Here is a 23,220-nt window from a genome sequence, read left to right as displayed (position 1 = left end):
TTTTATGACAAATATTCATAAAATATTCAGGACCTTTCTTTAGAACATTTACACACTTGATTGTGAATTTTCCCAGTTTCCTGGGGACACTGTAAACATATTGGGGTTCTCTGGGTGGGCTTCTCCTCCTTAACTGATACCACCGGTCATTAATATTTAATCAGATGTAGGTTTCTCCAGAAGAAGAAGCTGTCCGGTTGGAGGGTGGGAGGGCGCATTTCCGCTTCATCTGTGAAATGGGAGATTTCCACCACGGTGAGGCCCAGGCGATCTGGAAAAGGATGACCACCTTGCCTTTTTTTGATTTTGAAAACAATACCTGTTTTCCCTTTTTGCATGTTTCTTCTCTTGCATTTAACTGAGTGCCCTGGCAACAGCTCAACCTACCGCCATAATGAAATTCCTGCAGAGGAGCCACCTCTGTCTCGATGCAAGGATTTACCATAATTTTGCAGTAATTAAAGTGTGGATTTAGCAAACACGGTGGCAGATTCATCAGCGAGGCAGCTGCCAAGGGATGAGGACCTTTTTATTTTTTTGAATCCGTGCAGTCTCTGGTCCTTAGTGGAACAAGCAGAGCAGCCAATGTCACTCTTATGGGGGCCGGGGTGTCCCTTAATACCAGAGGACACAGAGGAGACTGAGGGGTCAGGAGGACGGGCTGCATAAATCCAGTTCCTTCCCACAAACCGTGGCGTCAGCGGTCAGGGTTCCTCTCCAGAACCTTCTGGAATGTTCTAGCCACCTAGGGGGCAACACACACTTTACAGGTAAAACGCAGCAAAGCAGCATGGACCTGGAGACAGCATCTGAACTCGGGGCCTTGAAATGAGCAGGACCACAGCACTGGACAGGCCCTTCTCACCGGGGTGGGGAGAGACCACAAGCGAATGTAGCGTGTTCGGTACAAGTACCGAGCCCACAGTGTAGACAAAGCTTTGCAGTGATGATGGAGGTGATAATGGTGAAGAAGATGACGGTGGGGATGCACGGAAGGAATGGTGGTGATGATGGTGAAGAAGATGACGGTGGGGATGCACGGAAGGGAAGGAATTGGAGCCAGAAAGCAAAATGCTTTTGGATGAACTGAAGAAAGGGCCGAAGCAAAGGCTTCCATGCAGCGCCTTGAAGAAGCGCAGCGGAAAAATCAAGGTTGGTGTGGTGGTGAAGCGTGGTTGTGTGTGCTTGGTTGGCTTGGGAGCCACCCAGGGGATCCGGAAAGCTCTTCCGAGCGTGTCATGGCGGTGTGACCCTGGGTGCTCTGTCCAGTTCCCGGCCCCTTCTTCCCTTGTTCCCCTGCTGTTTCCGGGCTCTCATGATTTGCTCAGCTGTGCCTCGCACCATAGTATTTCTGCTTTGGAGGAAGCCGACCATGGACTGAGTCGCCCAGAACCAAAATCAGTCTCCCTGTCCAGCCCTTAGCTCTCCCTCTCTGGGGACCGGTAACAAAGAGATTCGCTTTCTCTCAGGCGACACGGGGGCCCACGCCCTGCACTCCCCAGAGCAGCACCCATGGGAGACCCAGTGGGGAGGTGCAGAGTGGCACCTCCTCAGCAGAGGATCTACCCAGCCCCTGCCGCGAATCTCTTTCAGCTGACCCTGGTCATGTGGAGAAAGATGGCACTGACCCCGGGGGGCTCTGGGCCTTTTGGAGGAAGCCGACCATGGACTGAGTCGCCCAGAACCAAAATCAGTCTCCCTGTCCAGCCCTTAGCTCTCCCTCTCTGGGGACCGGTAACAAAGAGATTCGCTTTCTCTCAGGCGACACGGGGGCCCACGCCCTGCACTCCCCAGAGCAGCACCCATGGGAGACCCAGTGGGGAGGTGCAGAGTGGCACCTCCTCAGCAGAGGATCTACCCAGCCCCTGCCGCGAATCTCTTTCAGCTGACCCTGGTCATGTGGAGAAAGATGGCACTGACCCCGGGGGGCTGTGGGCCTGGGCCCTGCAGCGTTGTCCCAGGGAGTGAAAGCTCAGAGTCACGCTGGCAGCTGGGTGTGCAGCGTGGTGGGCACCCGGCCACCCTCCTTCCCTTGTCCCCACAGTACGGTGTCATGATCGGCTCATGGACCCTGGGGCCACCTGGACTCACTCCCCCCCCCGCTGTTCCTGCCTGAGGCCCTGGGGCGGGCTGAGGAAATTGTCCCTCGGTTTCCCCTTCTGTCCTATAAGCTGGTGACCAGGACTGAGTGAGCTGAAGGTGGTCAGGTCTTGGGGGAGCGCGTGGTGTGCGCACCCACGTGGGTATTCTGTGTTGTCGTGACGTGCTGAGCATGCTGTATGGTCAGGTGTCTGGGCAGCAAATGCTGACACAGGTGAGGCGCCCGGAGAAGGCCAGGAGAAGCGGCCACAGCAGGCTGGGTGGCTCAGGGAAGCCATAGAGCAGGATGCAGACCCAACCCTGTCCCCACAAGTCCCCCAGGAGCTCCCAAGCCCATGGAAGGAGGCTCAGGCCCTGCTCTGTCCTTGGCCCAGGGCCCTCCCAGAAGGCTGAGGGTGGCTCAAAAGCTGGGGTAAAAAGTCCACCAACTGGCTAACGGGTAGCAAAATGTAACAATATGTACTACATACACTAGTAAACTAAAAGGAAAAATAAAAGGCAAAGATATAAAGGGCTGGAGGTGTCACTCAGTGCAGAAGTCCCTGGGTTCATCAGTACTTCAAAAAAAGGAAAGAAAAAAAATGCTGTCAACTTAAGTCCCGTTGATGTTTGCACCTGATTCTGGAGATACACTAAACCACTGAAGTGGACACATTAAGGCGTTGAATTTTATCTCAGTAAAACGGTAAGTAGGGCCAAGTCCCTGAAGAGATTCCAGCTGGAGAAGGTTGCCAGCAACCTCCTTGCAGCAGAGGAGTTGTGTGAGGCGGGGAATCCCAGGGGCCCCTCCCGCTGGGCCACACCAGCCAGGTGTCCCAGCTGTCCTCGAGGATCTGAGCAGGTGGGCGGGCACACAGGAGCCCTCCGTATTGATCAGGTCTGTTCAGTGCCCCCGGGGGCCAAGCAGGCAGTGGGGGCTGTGGCACCAGAGAAAGGGTGGTGTCGCGCTCCACGCATTGCCAGTGACCGGGGCGACTGGGTTATGAGCACCCAGCGGGCCCCGACACCCCAGCATGAAGCTGGAGGCCACCCTGAGCGGGATGGTGAGACGTGGACACCCCGGGGGCCGCTGCGCTGTGTCACCGCCCTGACAACGTGAAAGCTGCTGTTCGCTGAGAGTGTGGGACACCTCACGTGAGCGAGTGAGCGGCTGGACCTGGCCCTGGCCCTGTGGGCCTGGGGACCCTGGTGGGTGCTGAAGTGCACTGCATGCCCCTGCTGGAGACCCAGCGAGCAGCCAGAGGCAGGAAGGTCCCACGTGCCCGGCCTCCTTCCCAGGGCCTGGCTCCTGCCACTGGCCTGCCTTGGCCACCCTGGTTTGGAGGAGGCCAGGCTGCTGCCGGGAGGCACAGAGCATGACCTCTACCCCATGTTAGTAGGACTTGACTTAAAAACACAAAGCCAAGGGCCAGCGATTTAGCTCACTGGTTCCACCGCCTGCCTCACAAGCACAGGTCTGGAGTTTGATCCCCGGTACCAAAACAAAAAACAAAAAAAAACCCACAAAGCCACTGGCTTCTTTCTCCTTGCAGAAGCCATACATGATAAAATGCTTTGCAGTCTAGTGGAGCTGAGAAAGAATGAAGATGATTCACAGTCCACTCGGGACAGAAGGCCTCGGTGTTCCAGCTTTCCCCTCCCTCCTATACATCTTTTGTTTGTCCGTTTGTTTTCTGAGAGGCGATCATGCTGTGTAGCCCAGGCAGACTACAAAACCTTAGACGCAAAGGACTCTCTGACATCAGCCTTACCCGCCCCTGGACTGCGGCGCACACCATCACACAGGGCCTTTTGAATGTATCTTTAAACTGGGCATGGTGGTGCATGCCTCTAATCGCAGCACTCTGGGAGGCTGAGGCAGGAGGATCACAAGTTCAAGCTCAGCCTGGGCAACTTAGTGATTTAGTGAGACCCTGTCTCAAAATAAAAGATTTAAAAAAGGACTGAGTATATGGCTCAGTGTGAAGATCCAGGGTTCAGCCTCATCCATATTTATATATGGATCGAACAGTACTTCCGTATTCACCACCTGATTCTTTATTTCAGTTAACGATAGTCGGGAGCGCACTCCAGCCTCGTGGTTTACTGGAATAGCATTCCCAGATAACAGTTTCTCTGCACTTCGTTTAAAAACTGTCTGCACCTTTGACAAGAGGGTCCCGGAGGAAATTTCCCAGACCCCTCCTGCCCCACTCCACGTCAGAAATGAAGAGCTCGGTCGGGCAGCAAGCTGGCAGAACAGAGCGGCGCCCTCACCCCACGTGGGCACTCGAATGGCGCCCGCTTCCTGGTCCCAGCAATGCAGCATCTCAGGCCTGGCAAGTTTCCTGACCCAAAGCTAGCGGGTAGGCTCTCCCGGGAGGCCTCTTACTCTACCACACCCCAGGGGCAGGCCGGGACTTCTGGGTTCCCTGGAAGTTTGAGTGTTTGCTCCTGAGGCCCGGCTAGCTTTCTACTCGTCAGCCGTCATTTCTGCCTTCAGCTCGGCTGCTGCTTCTCTTTGGGGAAAAGTTTGCAGAACTCTCTCTGGCTTGCCGACAGTTTGCGTTTCCTTATTGTCTGGGGACAGCCTGGGTGACTATTTCCCCGTGGCGGCTTTAAATGGAGATGGATTATGCAGGAGTCTGATAGCCTGGGTCACACTCACCACACTGCTGCCTTCGGTGGGGTGTGGGGAAGCCGCGGGAGCGCTCGCCAATTTACTAGTTAATGACAGTCGCAGGGAGTGTTTCGCTTGGCCCTGGAGGGACTTCACACACAGCCAGGGTGGGTTTCACTGTTACTACGCAGTTTTAAACAGGAAGTGGCCGGCGGGCCCTTTGTTGAGGGGCGGGGAGCTGGAGGTGAGGGCCGGGGGCAAGATGTGCAGGGTTTTGAAATGAGGTGATGTTTGCCCTTTGGTTCTCAAACTGCACTCTTGTCGGAGTGAAAAATAACACGTAGCAAACGTTTCAAAGTGCTGCCCGGGCCCTTTTCCAGGCTCCAAGGAGGCCTCGTGTCCAGACTCTTTCCAGCACTCTGTGCCGTCTGTTGTGACAGTTGTCGCAGGGATCTGCAGCCTGCACCTGTGGCCCAGACACCTGCTGGGAGGATGGGGGGCGGGTCGTGGTGCAGAGTCCAGAGAGCGCCACACAGAGGTGCAAGAAGCCACCGGCTCCACCCACCTGCTCTGCGCACATTTCCCGGGCACGTGGCCCATGCCAGGCAGCAAGGCCACTGCACCAAGGGGCACCCCAGCTCCGTCCTCAGACGGCTCACCTGGGGCGCGGAGAGCTGAGTCTGCTGCGCTCTGGACCCGGGTCGAGTGCGCCCCCAGAGGTGCGTGTGTCGGGAACCTGGTCCCCACTGTGGGAATTTAAGAGGTAGGGGCACCTTTGAGAGTCGGAGCCCGGAGGGAGAGGGCGGGGGCAGTGTCACCGGACTGTGACATCGGAAGGCACTGGAGTTCTTCTGTGACGCCTCTGCTGCCAAGCCTTTGCCAGTGCCCAGCAGAAGCCAGCGCGGAACCCTTGCACCTCCAGCTCTGGGATCTAACAGACCTCGTTGTTTTCTAATTTACCCAGCTGAGGCATCTCCGACTCTAGTGTCGGGAACGAAATACGAGGCCCTCGGGAAGTTGGCACGTGCCGCCCCCGCTGTCCGGCCCTTCTTCCTCTCTCAGCTCAGCTTCAGTTTGTGGTCCCATCCCACAGCCTACCCCTCGCTCGCCCTCTGGCTGCTGGCCCCAGACCTGGTTATTCCTGCCTCTCTGAGCCTCCCACCTCTTGCCACTGTGTGAGGGCTCCCTCGGCAGCATCTTCTGTGTTGTGTCTCCACTCCGACCGACGTGGGAAAGACCGCGCATTACAGCTAAGAGAAGCGGACCGTCCTGGGGCTGATCTGCGCGTCGTGTTCAGTCTTATGAAGGACTCTTTTCTCTCTGCAACCCCTTCAGTCACTGCGACTTCCCCATGCTCGCAGCACAGCCAGTGGCAGCAGCAGCTGCCTGGGAAGAGGGGATGCTGGGTGCATTTCAGTCCCCAGAGGAACTTTGAGTAGCAGTGGCCGAGTCTTCCTCATAAGCCCAGCAAGGTCACCATCCTGGAAGGAAGGAGCACCTTGAGCCTTTTCCAAGCAACTGTTTTCCTACCCCAGAATTTCTCAATTTGGATATCAAGTCCGGAAATACTCAGTGGTGCATCAGTTTATGAACTTAAATCATTCTACAGTTCTGGAAAAGATGGCCACGGTTGTGTTTATCACCCAGTGTGGAGTTCACAAACAGAAACAAAATTTTGCCGAAAGCTTCTGTTTGCGAACCGAATTTGTTTGCAGTCACAAGTGTTCGTGAGCCAATGTACCACTGTATATCTCAGATGTGTGTGTTACAAATATTTTCCCCAGTTGGTGGCTTATCTTTCATTTTCTTAATGCTTTGGAGCAGCACAGGCTTTTAATTATGACTTTTCTCTTTTTGGAGACACGGTCTCGCTGTGTAGCCCAGGCTGGCCTCAGACTTGTGGTACTTCTCCTGCCTCAGCCTCCCGTGTGCTTCAGTTACAGGCGTGCACCGCCGCACCTCTCCAATTATTAGACTTTTCATGACTTCTAATGTGTACGTTTTTTTCTTTTTATGGCTCATGAATGCGGTGTTGTGTCTAAGAAAATCTTCAACCCAAAGCCACAGGGATTGTTGTGTAGAAGTTTAAAATTTTTTTAGATTTTACATTTAGGTCTGTGATCTTTTTAAGATAAATTATGTGTGAAGTGTGACAGACGATGGGTCAAGATGATGATGATGTTGATGATCAGTGACTTTGCATATGGATATCCATGGAGTGAAAGCCGTTCTTTCCACATCGAAAAGCCTTTCCACCGTTGTTGAAAAGTAACTGGCCGTATGTCTCTATTTCTGGATTCAGTTCTGTGTCTATCTTTTCACTAACATCCACACTATGTGGGTCACTGTAGTTTTGTAGTAAGTCTAGAAAGCAATTTCTTCCCTTTCAACATTGTTTTAACTCTACAGTGGGAGCTCAGTTCACAAACTTAATTCCTTCCATGATTCTGGAAAAGATAGCTGCATTTGTGTTCATGCAGGAAAGGAGGCCACATGACCGTTTGTCGCTCCATGCAGAGTCTGTAAACAAAAACAAAATTTTGCCAAATGCTTCTGTTTACAAACAACGTGTTTGTGAACTAAGGTACCATTATAATTCCTTTCCCTTTCCCTTTACATTTAGAATTACTTTGTATAGAATCTTCAAAACTCCTTGCTGGGATTTTGATTGAGACTGCACTGAAACTATAGATCTATTAGAAAATGCCTGATGTTTTATGACAGGGGTCCCTGTCTGGACCTTAGAGCACAAGGTGAGTGGCAGACAAGCCAGTAAAGCTTCATCTGTATTTGGAGAACCTCCTTATAGCTCACATTTGCTGAGCTCCACCTCCTCTGGATGAGTGGTGGGCATTAGATTCTCATAGGAACACAAACCCTACTGTGAACGGTGCATGCAATCTAGGTTGTGGCTCCTTGTGAGAATCTAATGCCTAAGGTTCTGAAGTGGAGCTGAGGTGGTGATGCTAGCACTTGGGAGTGGCTGAAAATGCAGCTGAACATTATCTGGGAGGTCTGACTGCAGACCACCGTAATCCGATTGCTTGCAGACTCAGATCAAACCCTATCACTGAGTGGCAAATGATAATTAACCTGTATCCAGCAGCAGGCTTTAAAGTGACAAGTGAGTTAATGTACTTCAATTGTACACCTGCTTTGGGTGTCATAATCTGCCACTATTTTAGTCCCTGTGTGGCCCACCCATTATTTTACTTGCCCCCTCTGTCCATTCCACATTGCACTCTTGTCTCAGGTACAGTTGAGACAAGATTCCTAATTCCTGCCAAAATGAGTAAAAGAAAAGCCGATGTCATTGGAAAAGGGGGAAAGACCCAATGAGGCAGCAGAAGACTCTAAGATACCAACTGAAAGAAAGCTGCATTTAAAAGAAAAAGCTGAGTCCTACTTAAATTATGGGTTCATTGCAAGAGGTCATTCACATGCTGCAAGCCGACTTGTATAATATGTGTGAACCACCCACAGCAAACCCACAAAGCCTTCAAACCTGCTTTGCCACATGGAGACCAAGAACTCTGTATTAAAAGACACATGTTTGGAGTTTTTCAAACAAATCTTAAAAATTTAAAAACACAAGCACAGAAGCACTTATCAAAGTCCACGTCTTCCTCCAATGCGCGCTCTCAAATACAGAGAGCGTCACCCTTAAGTGCCCGGCCACATTGCTAAAGCCAGGAAGCCCTGTACTATTGGTGCAGAGTTGGTCCTGCCTGCTGCTAAGGACATTTGTGCTGAACTTTTAGGAAAGTCTTGTAGTTTCAAAAGGTGGCAAATGTTCCTCTTTTGGCCACCACCACAACGACATGATTTGAAGAACTAGCAGAGAATACTGAGGCAAGATTGTAAGAGAAGATTTGTGGGTCACAATCCAGGCTGCCATCAAAGCAGTAGTGCTTGTTCTATTGCAGTATATTTTTGAGAAGGATGTGCTTGAGGATATGTTATATGTCCTTCTGTTGCCAACTGACACCATAGCTGTAGAACTATTCAAGTCTTTGACAAAGTATGAGCCCTTCACCTCTCCATCACTCAAGTTTCCCCATTTTCTACCCTAAGTAGATTGGATCAGAGCGAGGATTCTCAAGCCTGAATACACACCACGATGACTTGAAGACCTCTTAAAAACCCGTTAACAGACAGGGGTGGTGGCACATGCCTTTAATCCCAGCACTCGGGAGCCTGAGGCTGAAGGATTGCATATGTTTGAGGCCATCCTGAACCACCTAGTGGGATTCTGTCTCAACGACATCGCTCTTCCCTGGCCTCACCCTGGACCAGTCACACCACAATCTCAAGGGAAAGTACCCAACCTTAACATGCTCAAAGCTCCCTGGGGGTCCCGGGTGTGGCCAAGGATGAGACCCTGGGTTAGAGCCATGGTCCCCATTCCCACCTGAGCACGGGGGTCATTTGAGCTACTGAGTTATGCATATTGACCTCTCGGCCCCTCTTCTGCAGGTTCTGCTTCCATGGCTCTGGGGGAGTAGGGGGTCCCCAAATTCTGCATTCTAGATAAGCCATCAAAGAGTCTTCACATGAGATGCCTCTCAGGAATGTGGACCAAGCCCCTCCTCCAGCCTCCCTGTGCCCACGAGTCACTGCGGATCTTCCACAGGTGGGCAGTAGAGTCTGGGGTCTGCTTGCCGACAGCTCACAGGGGTCCCTGGAGGGACAGGGTTAAGGGCTCCTGAGGTAGCCTCCACGTGCATGCAGGAGGAATCTGCCAGTCCCAAATCCTGCAACCCCACATAGGCGAGGCTCCTGCCTTGCTCAGCCCAGGCACCGCCGAGCTCACTCCACCATGTCTGCTCTGTGTATCCTTCCCTGGCATCGCTCTCCCTTTCTTGGTTGTACTACCGGAAATATGACGTGTGACCGAAAGCATGGTGAATCTTTAAAGGAAATCGTCGTGGAGGACACACTGCCACGAAACCCCCTCAAAGTCCTCCCCTCGCTTTGACGCACTTATCCCATTGTCCTTGCCACTTTCTGAGCAGTTCTGAAAGTCCTCTCGCCTTGGTGTCTTTAGTCGTACGGCTGTGTCTGCCTCAGTGTCTTGCGCTGATTCAAAACATCTCTCTTTCCCGGTCATTTTGACTTTGGGGAAGAGCCCGAAGTCACACAGTTCCAGATGCAGTGAGTAAGGCGGAGGAGGACACATTGTTGTGTTTTTATTTAACAGACACTGCCATAAACTATTGCTGAGGACTGATTAAAAAATACACTGAATGTTTAAATTTACAGTTGTGTTACAGTAGAAGACACACTGCTATTAATTCTCCAAATCCTCCCGCTTGCTTGTAACACACTTATCCTACAGTTCTTGGGAGTAAACCATAATGAGGTTTTAAATTGTTTAAACATTCGCTGTATTTTTTTAATCATCCCTGTACATTCCAGGAGAAAAGGAAAGATAGGAATCAGGGAAGCCAGGGGCACGCATGGGGCAGAGGGTTTCAGCACCTGGGGCTCTGAGGAGAATGCAGCCCTCTGGAGAAGGGTTCACCCAGGGACACATTCCGGGTAGCAGCATGGTGTCCTTGTGCTTCTGATCTTGCCGGCTATTCCGGTGAATAACCACAAGCAGTCTCGATACGCTGGGTGAAAGGCCTTCCAGTGGGAGCTGGTCAGTTTACGGAACGGCACCGACACCAAGGATTTCCAAACTGGCCTCCTCTTTCCCTCTCCACTGGTGTCAGCCTTGGTGCCGGCTGTGCTGCGGGGAGCCGGTGGGGTGTGAAGGATAAGCGTGCAGACATCAGCGCTCCGTGTTTTATTTGGAGACTGTGGCTTGCCGTGAGTGGAAGTCACTACGGAGAATGTGTAAGGGAGGGAGCGGGGTTGCACCAGCTGAAGCAGGGCAGCTTCCCTCTCGGTGACCAGGAGGCAGAGAGACCACGTGAGAGGGGCCGGGCACAAGACACCCTTCCTGGTCCTACCCCAGTAGCCCTCCCTCTCCGACCAGGCCCAGCTCCGAACAGCCTCTGCCATAGGAACTCATCCATGGGTGAATCTGTTGATAGGTTAGCACCCCACGATCCAGTCGCCTTCCAGAAGCTTCACTTCTAGACATGTGAGCCTTTGAGGGACATTATTGCTCTAAACCGTCTTAACCACTGGTGTTCTCAGTGAACACAGACACAGGTTCCAGTGGCTGGGTCCTGTGAGGGTCCCACCAGGACCTCCCAAGTTGGCATCTCAGGACAAGGGGTAGGTCTTGGTTACTTCTCTTATTACTGAGACAAAATACTCAGTACTCACAAGTTAAAGCAAGAAAGGTTTACTTTAGCTTGTGGTTTGTAGAGGTTTCAGTCCATCGCTGGCTCCAAGGCCGGGTGGCAGGGCAGAGGGCATCACAGAGGAGAAACCGTCCATGGCAGGGCAGGCAGGAGGCAGCAAAACAGGGAAGTGAGCCTCTCCCTCTTATGTTCCTTCCATCCAGGCTACAAGCTTTTTGGGTGGTGCCACCCACACCCGGGGAGGGTCTTCCCATCATCCACTCCCAGAACTATGCTAAACCGATCAGTGGACTGATTTAGTGGCAGACACCCTTAATCCCAGCATCACACACCCTAGATCGAGCCAACGCTGAAAAGCCCCACCTAGGACTGCGAGGCTTTTGGGGGACAACTAGACACAACCGTAACAGGGCATCGGCATCATACAGCGAGGCTCTGGGACAGTCTGCTGCAATTGGCCCTGGGAATTCTAAGATCCCTTCCAGCCTGGCATTTTTGGGATCACTGGGATTGTGTCTGGAGGGAAAATATCAGGCAGGAGACAGAGGGAGTTGTAAAAGAGCTCCAGGAGTTATGTGCCATCTCCTTGTGTCCCCATCCTTGGGTGTCAAGATTTTGCCTAGGGGTGGGGCTGTCCCCGCTCTGGCCGGAACAAGTAGCACCTGGGCCCTTGACACTGGTCCTGGCCCCTGGGAACCAGTGTCCCCTTGAGCCTATCAAAGCTCAGCCTGCTGGACAGGTCTGGGGAAGTCCAAGATGTCTGCAAGGGGCTTCTCTTGTTCAGACTCGGAGGAGGGACAGTGTCCTAAAAAAGCTCCTGCCCTGCAAGGGGAGGTGGCTCTCACTGACCTGCTTTTCCTAACCTGGGCTTCTGGCCAAAGGTCACTTACTCCAAAATGAAATGAATGCAAGGCTTTGGGTGCATGGGGGTGTCTGTTGTCACCGACCCAGCGGAAAGCGCGGGCCTCAGTCATAGAGCCCGGTGTCAGTGACGCCGACCCTATTAAATGTTGTGTCCAAGTCCCACACGTGAGCTGGTACACGCCAGAGCCTACACAGCAGGTGCTCCATGAGCATGTGAATGACTTGAAGGACAAATGAGCGAACAGTTGGTGAGCAAGGGGCGATGTGCCCGTCAGCGGATGAGCGGAATTTACACACAGTGGAGCGCGACTCTGCCATCGAGAAGGGTGAGCTTCTACTCTTCTCTAAAGAAGTCATTTGTAGGAACAGTGTCTGTGCCACAAGACCACACTAAGAGAAATAAACCAGATACCGAAGCTGATATAGGGCGTGATTTCTCTTCTACGAGAAGCCCAAAACATGAATAAAGAACAAAATAAAAGTTAGATAATACAAGTAGGGAGAGAGATCTTTTGCAGGTGGGAAGAGGAACAAAGCGGAGGTAGGGAGGGGACATGAATTAAGAGGTGGTGTGCGCGTGCACCAGCTCCCCACAAGGAATGTAACCATGATGTCCTGCACACGCGGACTCGTGAAAATATAAATTTAAAAAAGAAAGGGTCCCATTGCCCAGTCCCTGGGCTTTGTACTCCCTGAGCCCGCCCGAGTCTTGCCTTACCAAGGAAGCCTTCGCTCCAACTTCTGCTGGGTCCTGATTTGAGCTCCTTGGTTCCGAGCGTCCTGCTCTTCAGGGCCCAGGGCTTCTCTGTGGAAGAGAGGGAAGGTGACCAAGCACAGGTCCCCCAGGACAGAGGGGACCCAGCCTGCTGACACCCCGGAGGAGGATCAGGAAGACAGCACGGCTGTGTGGCCACACACTTCACCTCATTACGTTCTCCACACTGGGGACCACCGTGACCCCCTTCTAGAGTGGGGAAGACTACGTCTGAGAGGTTCGGTCGGCGGCCGGGGTCACACCGCAGGCCCACAGTGTGGGAGGCCGGGCTCCAGAGACCGCACTGTCCTCCTGCGAGGACGGAGGTCTCCTCTCTGCGGCTCAGCTGAGTGAGGGCCCCAGGAGTGCTGGGCCGCTGTCCCCATCGTCCCTGGTGAGCCGAGTTTGGCATCCCAGAGCCCCCAGAGGTGGCTCCACCCTGTGTGGGGAGTGACTCCAGCCCTGGCCAGGGTGACAGAGTCAAGGCTGAGGTTCCCTCCAGGTGACCCTGTGCTTGCTCTGGTCTTGACTGCACCAGAGTTGAATTCATGGGGGTAACCGAGTGAACCCAGGCAGTAGTTTATCACTCATGGTTCCTGAGAGGTGGGACACACAGGGCCACTCGGGGGCCCCGGGAAGCTCCGGGCGGTCAGAGCAGCAGGGGAGGGGAGAGCATGGCCCTGCGCCCTTGCTGTGGTTTCCGAGTGGGCCGGCGAGGGCAAGCTTTGGGGTGGCTGGCAGTTCCGGGGACCCGGGCTAGCGGAGTGATCTCAGACTCCAGCCACCCCGCCTGGGCTGACTCAGGCAGGGGACACCGCCTGGGGGCGCTAGAGCCCTCGGAGGAGGTGGGGGCTCTTCAGGGGCCTAGAGAGCTGGCTGCATCTCTCCGGGGTCAGCCAGGCCCTGGATGTCAAGCATCACAAAGCAGAAGGCACAGCTAACATGGCGGATGCGCTCCTCTCCCCACAGGGTGTTTTTCCTGAACATGCCCTTAGATTCCATCCTCGAGCGCCTGACTCTGAGAAGGGTGGATCCCATCACAGGAGAAAGGTCTGTGTGGAGTACCCGGTGATGGGCGCCTCCTGTGTCCACCTGAGGGATAGCACTGGTGACTCCTGAGGGCGGCTGGGGAAGGGGTCCAGGATGGCTGCTCCAGGCGGGTCTGTCACCCTCTGCCTGGAAGGGAGCATGGGAGAGCACTTCCGGGCTCCACAGCAGTGCGCTGGCCAGAGGGTCCCACGCTGTCCTGGGGTCACCGGCTGCACCCTGCTTGCAAAACGTGGCCTTGGGTAGGTAGTGTCACCTGTGCATGAGCCTGTGCTGGAGCCCAGGTGTGTCCCAGAGGCAGCTGCCGCACAGATACATCTGATGGTGACCAGAGGCGACTTCTGAGTCCACTGTGCCACCTGACCAGGCCCCACAACTGACAAGAATTAGTAGCGTCATCTCTGGTGAGCAGGGCCACATTTCTTGGTAGGGACCTGAGGACAGGAGACTGGAAGGAAGTGACAGGTTGTTTTTTTTTTTAAGTGTAGACCTGATGTGTCATCCTCAATTTTAGGGGACAGTCCTGCCAAGTACTATGGCCTCCACGTCACCCTGCCCGGGGCTGAGGAACTTCCTGCCACCTCCACCCACCTCTGGGATGGAAGGTCCCACTCCCTCGTTTGACTTGAGTTCTATAAACCTAGTCAGCATCTGTCTTGCTTACCGTTGTGTCGGCGAGAGCAGATCCAAGCCCAGACTCACAGCGGATGCTTAAATGTTTGGAAGGATGAAAACAAGAAGGAAGGGTCCCACCAAGGGTGTGGCAAGGTGAATGTCCTGCCCTCTGCGAGTGGCTGTGGGTCACGCGTTCCCCCCCACCTCCCCCGTAGGTACCACCTCATGTACAAGCCACCTCCCACCCTGGAGATCCAGGCCCGCCTCCTGCAGAACCCGAAGGATGCCGAAGATCAGGTGAGGCTGCAGATGGACCTGTTCTACAGGAACTTGTCAGAGCTGGAGCAGTTTTTCAAGCAGGCCATTACCGTCAACGGGGATCAGGACCCCTACACGGTCTTCGAGTACATAGAGAGTGGGATCATCAACCCCCTGCCCAAGAAAGTCTTCTGACTGGTCCACTGTGTACGGAGCCCTACAAAACATGCTCATCCTCCGCCCCAGCCTTCCGGAAACCCCCTCCAAGCCAATAAAGAGTGCCGGATACTGTCTCGTGTCCTGCAAGTGTGGGGCTGGAAGGTGGCCTTCTTTGGGGGTCTAGAGGCACAGGAAAGAAGCTGAGAGAGGACAGTGAAGAATCGCAGGCTGGACCTCTGGAGTCAGCTTGGGTTAGTGCAGGCTCCACCCAGCCATACAGCTTGTTCCTGCTCAGAACGCAGTGGGGATCAGGACTGCAGCTGCCTCATGGTGTTGCTATGGGATTTGTTGCCGCGATGCGAAGAAAGCTGGTAGCACAGTGCCCAGCACACAGTGAGCACTCGGCAGATGCGGCTTTAAAAGCCTGGCATCCAGCGGAACTCTGAGCGATGCCCCTGCCCCTGCCCGCACTGTCCTATTGGGCAGCTGCCAGCTGCAGCTGGCTGCTGGGCACCTGAAATATAGCCAGTGCCACTGAGGAGGTAGTTTGTAAGTTTTGCTTCATTTTCGTGGAGTTAAATTTAAAATCTACCACGTTGGACGGTGCTGTTTTGGGCGGACTTAGCTGTTTCTCCAGACTTGCCTTCTACTGGTCCCCTCGGGGGACAGTGACAACCCGGGCTGGTGTCAGCAGATGCCCTTCCACACCCCACGCTTCATCATTTCCTTTCACCTTAGTGACGTCCTCACCAGTAAGTCCTGGGCGCGCGCCCCACAGACTCAGGACGCTGCAGCTGCAGAGGAAAATGTCTTGCCGAAGGTCACCTGGGTCCAAGGCTCAACCTGAACCCTGTGCTCCGGGTGCCACCCGGGCTGTCTGCCTGCGGTTCCAGCCCCAGGGCTCTAGGCCTCTGGGCCTGATGAACCAGGACCCTGCCTACAGGGCCAGCTCAGAGCTCCTCGCCAAACTCTCCCTGGCACCTGCCGTGGTAGGCAGGGCCCTCCCGGCCAGCAGCTGCCTGTGCCGACCCAGGCTCAGGCTGACCTGTGTCGGCCCTGGGCACAGGTGAGTTGAGCCCCGTGTCTGCTACAGCCAGGCACATGGCCAGGTGCTTTCTGCACACATCGCGCCTTCTGCTCCTTCCCCTCTGCCCGGAAGCTCGGCCCTACACCCCACCTCCTCACCGGCCCTGAACTCCAGTGGGCCCTGCAAGGTCCCAGCTCTCCCCCACCACCTAGGATTCGCACCTCCCACCGAGCCTCCTTCCACCCAGACCACACATCGGCACCTCACACTCTGCTCGGGTCTGAGACCCTGCCTACCGGCACCCAGCCCATGACACGCAGTGTGGGTGTCACGCCTCGACCGGAGGCGTCACGATCACGCGTGCCCTCGTGACGTGTGAAGGAACGCTGGCTTGGCAGGGTCAGGTGACCTGTTCTACCCCTTTCCTCCACCTGCCACCCCCATTCAGTGGTGCCGTGTGTGCCCCCATGCTAAGGTAGGTGGCATCCCGATTAGCAGCCCCGGCTCCCCTGCTGCTGTGTGGCCTGGGGCAAGGTACTTCACCTCTGGGTCCTTGTAAAGTGAGAACAAAACAGCAGTTGCTTTCTAGAGCTGTTGTGAGGTAAACGAGAACAGGCAGGGCAGGGCCGTGGAAAGTGCTCAGAAGTTGTACTCGGCGATCTCTCTAACGCTCACCATCTCCTGTGAGGTCCACGTGGTTTTCTCCTTCAGTGCCATGTAACAATGGGCCTGGCTGGCCCCAGGTCGAGTAGTGTCCCACCTTCCAGGTCCCTGCCTTCCCTGCAGCCCCAATGTGTACGGCTGGGGCAGCTGCAGGGAGGAGTCAGCAGGGGCGAGTCGCAGGTGACTGTCAGTCTCCCCACCCGCCTTTGATCCCTGGCTGCCCCCGCGGCTCCCCTGGGGCTGTCCCAACAAGCTGGGGCCGTGGAGATCACTCCACAGGGAAGGGAAGGCGGGTGCAGCCTGGACCTCCTGTATGGCCCTAGCCTCTCCTTTCCCTGGCTGTGCACTCAGCGCTGCAGCTCCGCGGATGCATATCCAGGTGTGCTCCTCTCCCTGGAGTAGTGAGCATCAGCCAGGAGAAGGTGGTCGGGGCTCCTGGTCCACGGCTCATGCCCAGCTGCTTTTGTCGCCGGTCGTCACTGCCTGCTCCCGGCACCCCTGCCCAGGCTGTGGTCTCCACGCCTCGTACTCCCCTGAAGTGGGAAAGCCGCGTGGTCTCAGGGGCCCTGCCAATGGCCTGTGATGTGTTTCCTGTGTGCCCTGCTCCCAGGCCGGTCTGCACTGACCTGCAAGTGTACACTCTGGCACTGCTAACCACGGGTGCTGTGCTCACAGCTCTGCAACTGACTCAGCCTGTGCAACTGAAGCTGGCGGCCCCTGAACAGCAGCCTTGCGTTCCCTCCTCCCCGGTCCTGGCGGACACCGTTCTACTCGCCGGTTCTATGCATTTGATTATTTCGATTTTTTGAGACAGGGTCTCGCTGTAGACTGTGATGGCACCTGAGAGCTGAAGCCCATGTTTTCCCTCATGTGGCTCCTATTTCTTTTTGAGAATCTCTTTCCCCACATCCTGGGCCCGGAGAGCAGATTGCGGGCTCCGACACCTACTTCACCTACAGGTAACCACTGGGGCCACTGCTTGGGAATTCTCGGAGACGCAGACACTCCACCGATCGCGCTGTGCCTGGGGCCCGCCACCCCACATGCCAGGAAAGTGCCAGCACCAGGCTCTCAACCACAACTGGGCTCCCCGCAAAGCAGAGACTGGAAGGCAGTTTGCATCATTGTATGTGTGTGGTGGGAATGCAGGAAAACAAGCTTTCCAGCCATCAAATGTGTGCTGAAACCACTTTATTGAGAAATAACTTGCACACAGAGTTCATCCATCCTCAGTGTGTGCGGGTGATTTGACCCAGATGCCCTAGGGATGCCAAAATTGGAGGGCACTCAGGAACCTCAGACAAAATGGTGCCGCAGTCAGTAGAAGCTGTGCACACCCACCCCATACTTTGACCATCCCAGATTACGATCTCAGCTGGTGGCGGCAGTTCCGGGGCCTCTGCATGGGGTCCACAGCTCAGAGAACCAGCACTAAGCGCACCCACCCCAAAGCTGGACTCGGGCTGGGGAGATGACCCCAGGGCCGGTCTCCAGCAGCCCATCCCTTACTTTTGGCTGTGATAAACAACAGCTTCCTTGTCCACCCAAGTTCCTGGCCAAGGGACACAGGGGTCCATTAGCTGACTGCACCTCCCATTGTCAGCAGTTCGAGGCTTCTCTTGGTCTCCACCCTTCTGGGATCCCAGCACTAGGAGCACGGGATGCTCATCAGCGCTGACTTCTTGCTGTCAATCCTGGCCTTGTGGTGGCCACCACTGGCCTGTCACTCTCCAGTGCCTCACCCTGGTTTTCACCTGAAGCTCGGGTTTGCAGGGGAAGCGGCATCTGGCAGGACCGGGGCTCCCATCGCCGCCCCTGCACCCGAGGATGGGTCCCTCCCAACACGGCTCCTCTGTGAGCCTGGCACCTGTCTCCGATGCTGCCGTAGCATCTGAGCTTCCATGCGCTGCCCATCTGCACCCAAGGCGATCTGCAGGGGTCCTGGCCAGCATGCTAAACCAAGTCTGTCGCAGTCACTCTGGTGGCTGGGACAAAATACCCGACACTCCCAACTTAAAGGCGAGACATTTATTTGGCCTCGTTTTCATTCCATGGTTGGCCGGCTCGAAGGCAGACGCACTTCTTCCAACCAGGCTTCACTCCGCCAAGAGCACAGCGCCCCGTGACCCAGTCAGCTTCCACAGCCCACGTCAGCACACAGGAGGCTAAAGTGCATTCCAGAGCCAAACCCCAACGGGGTGTGGCACCAGGAACAGCCCTAGGCCCAGCTCTTTGTTCTCCCACTCAGCCCAACTCCCATCTCCTGCCAGTCCTGCAGCTCTGCCACAGATGAGCAACGCCCTCCAGAGCCAGCCTGGAACCCCCCAGCTAGCCAGACCGAGCCCTGGCGGAGTTACTGACCTGCAGGAAGAGGTCTGCAGGTAATGGGAACCGCTCTTCTTTTCTTTTGGTACTGGGGGACTGAACTTGGGTCCCTGCGCTTGCGAAGCACGCAGCGGAACCACTGAGCTAAATCCCCAGCCTGGGAACGGCTCTTCTTGCTCACGGGGAGGGAATCCTATCTGCTGGGAATTGAGATTCAGTATCTTCCAGAGCACCATCAAGTCCTACTACGGTCTGGACTTGAAGTGAGCCCCCAAGACTTAGGTGCTGTTTTTGGAGGTGACTGGGTCACGAGGACTCTAACTTCATCAGTGTTTTTAATCCTTCCGGACACACTTTGATGGCATTATTAGTTATTGGGGCGATGGAAACAGGAGCCGAGCCTTGCTGAAGGACTGGGTCGTGGGGTGACCTCGGGACTGTATGTGGCCTCCCGCCTTCCTCTCTGGCTCTCCTGCTCTCTGCTTCCTGGCGGCCATGAGGTAAGCAGCTTTCCGCCGCCACGCCCTTCAGCCATGATGTTCCTGCCTCACGTGGGCAAGAACATCTTAAGGACAAGAGCGGAGTGACCATGGACTGAAACCGGAGCCGCAAGAATCCCTTCCTGCGTTAGGAGCTTATTCTCAGGTATTTCATCACAATGACAGAAAGCTGACACGACCCCCTTCCCCTCCTCAGCGTCCTTATCAGGAAGCTACCGTGGCTGTGCACTCAAGCTTTTTGCAGGGCCCAGGACTCCATTCTGGCCAGAGGGACCTGCTGCCAACTGGCTGGTGAGCTACAGAAACCCATCTCCCTGAGTAGCCCTTGGACCTTTGAGTCCCTCCCACCCAAAGCAGACTGTGAAGTGGGGACTTGGATGCAAATGGCTTGTTTGGGAAGTGGGAAAAGTGAGCGGACAGTGGGCTACTCAGGGAGGCTCTGAGAAATCAGAGACATTTGTCCCCACCAGAGCTGTTCCCCTGGGGCGTTCCCTTCCCCACACTTCCCGGGTGAGGCTGCCCCAGTTAGGATGCTGGAAAATGTCTGCAGTAACTGCTGGTAAGCTCCAGAGGCAGAGAGGATGTGGAGATGATAAATACTAATGTCCTGTGAAGTGTTCTCAAAAATGAAATGAATGAGTGGATACACACACTTGTCTTCTTTGTGGTGCTAGGGATTGAACCCAGGGTCTCACACATAGCAGACCAGTGCTCTACCACTGAGCTATGTCCCCAGCCCTAAACCAGTCTTTTGAGAACGCGACAGATACACTCCTGAGCTAAGCAAAAGCATAAGAGGGTCTGTGTCCTACTGAGCTGCACTACAGTAGGTGCAAGAGAATCTAGGTATGGAAATCACAGGCGGAGATCTGGATCTAGCAGGCAAGGGGATGGGGGATGGCCAATGCGACAGATCCCCCGGGAGTCCAGCCCACGTCAAAGTCCTCTCCACTGTGATGGCATCAGGAGACGGAGCCTTTGGAAGGTGACTAGAGTTAGATGCAGTATCAGGTGGAGCCCTCATAATGGGATGAGGGCCCTTCTAAGAGAAGAAACCAGGCCAGTCTCCAGGCCAGGCCAGCACACGGTGACACGGCAGCCACCTACATGCCAAGAGTCCGAAGGAAGCCAACCCTGCGGGAACCTTGGCCTCAGACTTGAGCCTGCAGACTGAGAAACACCTCGCCGTTGCTTCAGCCATGGGAGTCTATGGTATTTTGATATAGCAGCCTGAGCGCAGACACGTGCTGTTTAAAGCAAAACTCTGCATGTTGGGTTTGCAGTGCACCCAAGAGGGAACTAAAGGCGACAGCACAAAGGCTGGAGACATAAACGGTATTTACACTCTCTTTTCTCACATTATAGCAATAACTACCTTCTGATTCAGTTCACATGGAACTTTACTATCCTTAAAAACTCCTAGCTTTTACCTTTACCTCAGAGCCAGTTTTTTAAAAAAGCAATGTTTTATTGGGATGAACTCATGTACTTTTGTTTTTTTTGTACCAGGGATTGAATTCAGGTCCCTACACTTACCAGGCAGGTGGCGGAACCACGGAACTAAATCCCCAGCCCTCGTTTATACTGAATGTAATGCTATGTGGGTTAAGATACATCTTAGTACTCACCATTCCCTAACCTATTCCATCTTTTTTTCTTCCTTTGCAACTTTCTGGGTCATTTTTAAACTGTTCCCCCACCCACACACACACCAAGAGCTTAACTGTGGATTTTATTCTTCTGAACTGGTTAGAGGCCGCTCTACAGGAGAAGTGACCTCACCGGTTCCCACACATCCGCGCATCTCCCGGTCTATCTGCTACTACTGCCGTGTTTTATCTCAGACTCTCTCAGAACTTCATCTTGTGCATGGCTGCTGCCCACAAAGGCTCTCCTTTCCTGTTCTTCCTTCTTGGCCACATCTCTGGGCTCTGCCTGGTGAGAATTTGAGGGTTCAGGGCATTTCTTACTCAATGACTTCAGATGATGACAGGTAGGAGGATGGAGACCAATGCTCCCGGCAGACAGAAGAGCCTCACTCACCTGAAGGGGGTGCCCAGACTTCCAGGATCCGCTCTGCCCGTGGTCCGCTCCTTAGGAAATGAGGTGGAAGGAAAAACCAATCCTGCCCCACGAAGTGAGAAGGAACTGGTGTCACGGCGCAGAGCCTCTCAGGTAAGACCGCAGGACAGGCAGAGCATCCCTACAGACCGACGGTCCATCCGAGCGGCGGCAGGTGTCACAGGTGCTCCTGCAGTAGGGTCCGAGTGCTCCAAACAGCCCAGCTGAGCAGGGGGAGCACCAGGTGGGCGGAGAACACTGGCCAGGTCCCCTGCACCTACCCATCAGATTCAGCAAGATGTGGAGGTCACTCTGCTGGGCACAGATGAACCCCGGCCTGACACTGGCACAGAGGCTGAGCTGTCCAACACAGCTCGTTTCTAGTGTCACGTTCCTCGCCAGATACTGTTTAGCTGGCATCGTTAAGAGTATGTGACACCGGGGCTGGGGATTTGGCTCAGTGGTTCTGCTGCCTGCCTTGCAAGTGCAAGGGCCCGAGTTCGATCCCCAGTACCAAAAACAAAGAGTATGTGACATAGGAGCCGGGCAGCTAAAAAAGAAAAAACAAAAAAAGAAAAGCTGGTATGGGCTGGGGTATAGCTCAGTGGAGGAAGGAAGGAAAGAGGGAGGAAGAGCTAACATTCTGCGCGTGCCGAACAGATCACTTTCCCTTACCTTCCCCGTACTTTTTCTGTCATCCACACTGGAGGGATCCTGCCCTCGTTCTGTGGCGGCCCAGCTGTCTCCCCCACACCATGCTCCCCCCAGAGCTGACGCACAGTATCCAAGTAATTCTGTTATTTATTTTGAATTTAAAAAGTGGCCAAAAACAACAATACTAGTGTCTACCTACAAAACAGCGTATGAGAAGTTATCTCACATTTTCAAAGTGCCATTCTGCACGGCCCGACACGTTCACAGCAACTTTACCAGACGCTACTGGAACCAAATGAGCAAATGAGGTGGGCGGAAAGCCGTTCACGAAATGGCTCGCTGGCAGCCAGCTTACAGGTAAAGAAACGAGGGCCCAAGCCCCTGCACTGTACCAGTAACTGAGAGGATGAAAGGAAATCGACACTCGGGCTGAGCGCCGACCAGTCTTCCCCCAGTTCCATCCCGTTTTCTCTGTGATCCGCCCCGCGTCTCATTTTCCCAGAAGCCTCAGCAGTGACGTTAGATAAAAGCTTAGAGCTGTTCATCGCCTGTACTGCGTGTGCACACACACACGCACACTCACACATACACGGATGCAGGCTTAGGCATGATGTTTTTATCTGCAGGAAAGAAGGTTAAAGAGTACTGAGGATGTGGCCCTGTCTGGTTCCACCCCAGAAACCCAGGCAGACCAAAGGCAGAGCCTGGCTCCTCCCTCGTGGGCACCTTGGGGTGCTGAGCACGAGGCGACAGAGGCGTAGGACGCTGCCCACTGTGCGTGTCACTGGCACCTGCCCTGCGAGAGGCACTGCCATCGAGCGCTGCAGGGTGATGAGGGTGAAGTCGTTCCCGCCCCAGGGAGCTTCCATTCTAATCGGCAGCACTGGCTACGTACACACAGCGAGAGCAGAGGCGAGCGCTTGTTCTGGAATGCGCACTGTGTCAAGCAAAATACTATTAAAATTTTTTATCTAAACATTGATAGTCTAAAACATACCACCTAATTAGATGGTGAGGATTGAAAAAAAGTCCTCTGCATAACCTTAAGTTTTTCTTTTTATTTCAAAAAATGTCAGGTGTAAACACAAAATTCATAGCCAAGCACAAAGTTTAGCACAGGCATTGGGTAAACATAAAATATATATCACTATACACAACACAGACTTGTTTTTCTAGTCTTATTTCTGTATAAACAAGTTTGATATTCACTTTCATTTCATGTATCAAAGTACAAATCTGAGTCGAAACCTTGAAAAAGACATAATTCATAGGGCATTTTGCATTTAATTTTTCATTAGTACCAGAGAGCAAGCAAATGAGCACACACCCTAAGCCTT

The 23,220-nt window shown here is 54.1% G+C and overlaps 1 protein-coding gene across 5 annotated transcripts in view; it reads left to right on the top strand.

Moving 5' to 3' along the window:
- Positions 1-19,615, top strand: part of Ak8 (adenylate kinase 8) — a 110,787-nt gene extending 91,172 nt beyond the window's left edge. For 3 of the 5 annotated variants that reach the window (XM_010627408.2, XM_010627407.2, XM_010627411.1), the window contains 2 exons: positions 13,544-13,624; positions 14,452-19,615. In XM_010627408.2, coding sequence (XP_010625710.1) covers positions 13,544-13,624; positions 14,452-14,689 — 319 coding nt within the window. In that variant the 3' untranslated portion in view covers positions 14,690-19,615. The remainder of the gene's footprint in view (positions 1-13,543; positions 13,625-14,451) is intronic. The other 2 variants (XR_004515417.1, XM_010627409.2) reach the window with 2 other exon arrangements.
- Positions 19,616-23,220: the final 3,605 nt, after the last annotated feature.

The sequence above is a fragment of the Fukomys damarensis genome, unplaced genomic scaffold (assembly GCF_012274545.1).
Source record: "Fukomys damarensis isolate Sample0158 unplaced genomic scaffold, DMR_v1.0_HiC HiC_scaffold_36, whole genome shotgun sequence".
Classification (NCBI taxonomy): domain Eukaryota; kingdom Metazoa; phylum Chordata; class Mammalia; order Rodentia; family Bathyergidae; genus Fukomys; species Fukomys damarensis.
The sequence above is the reverse complement of the archived record's forward strand: the minus strand, read 5'-3'. Positions and strand labels throughout refer to the sequence as shown.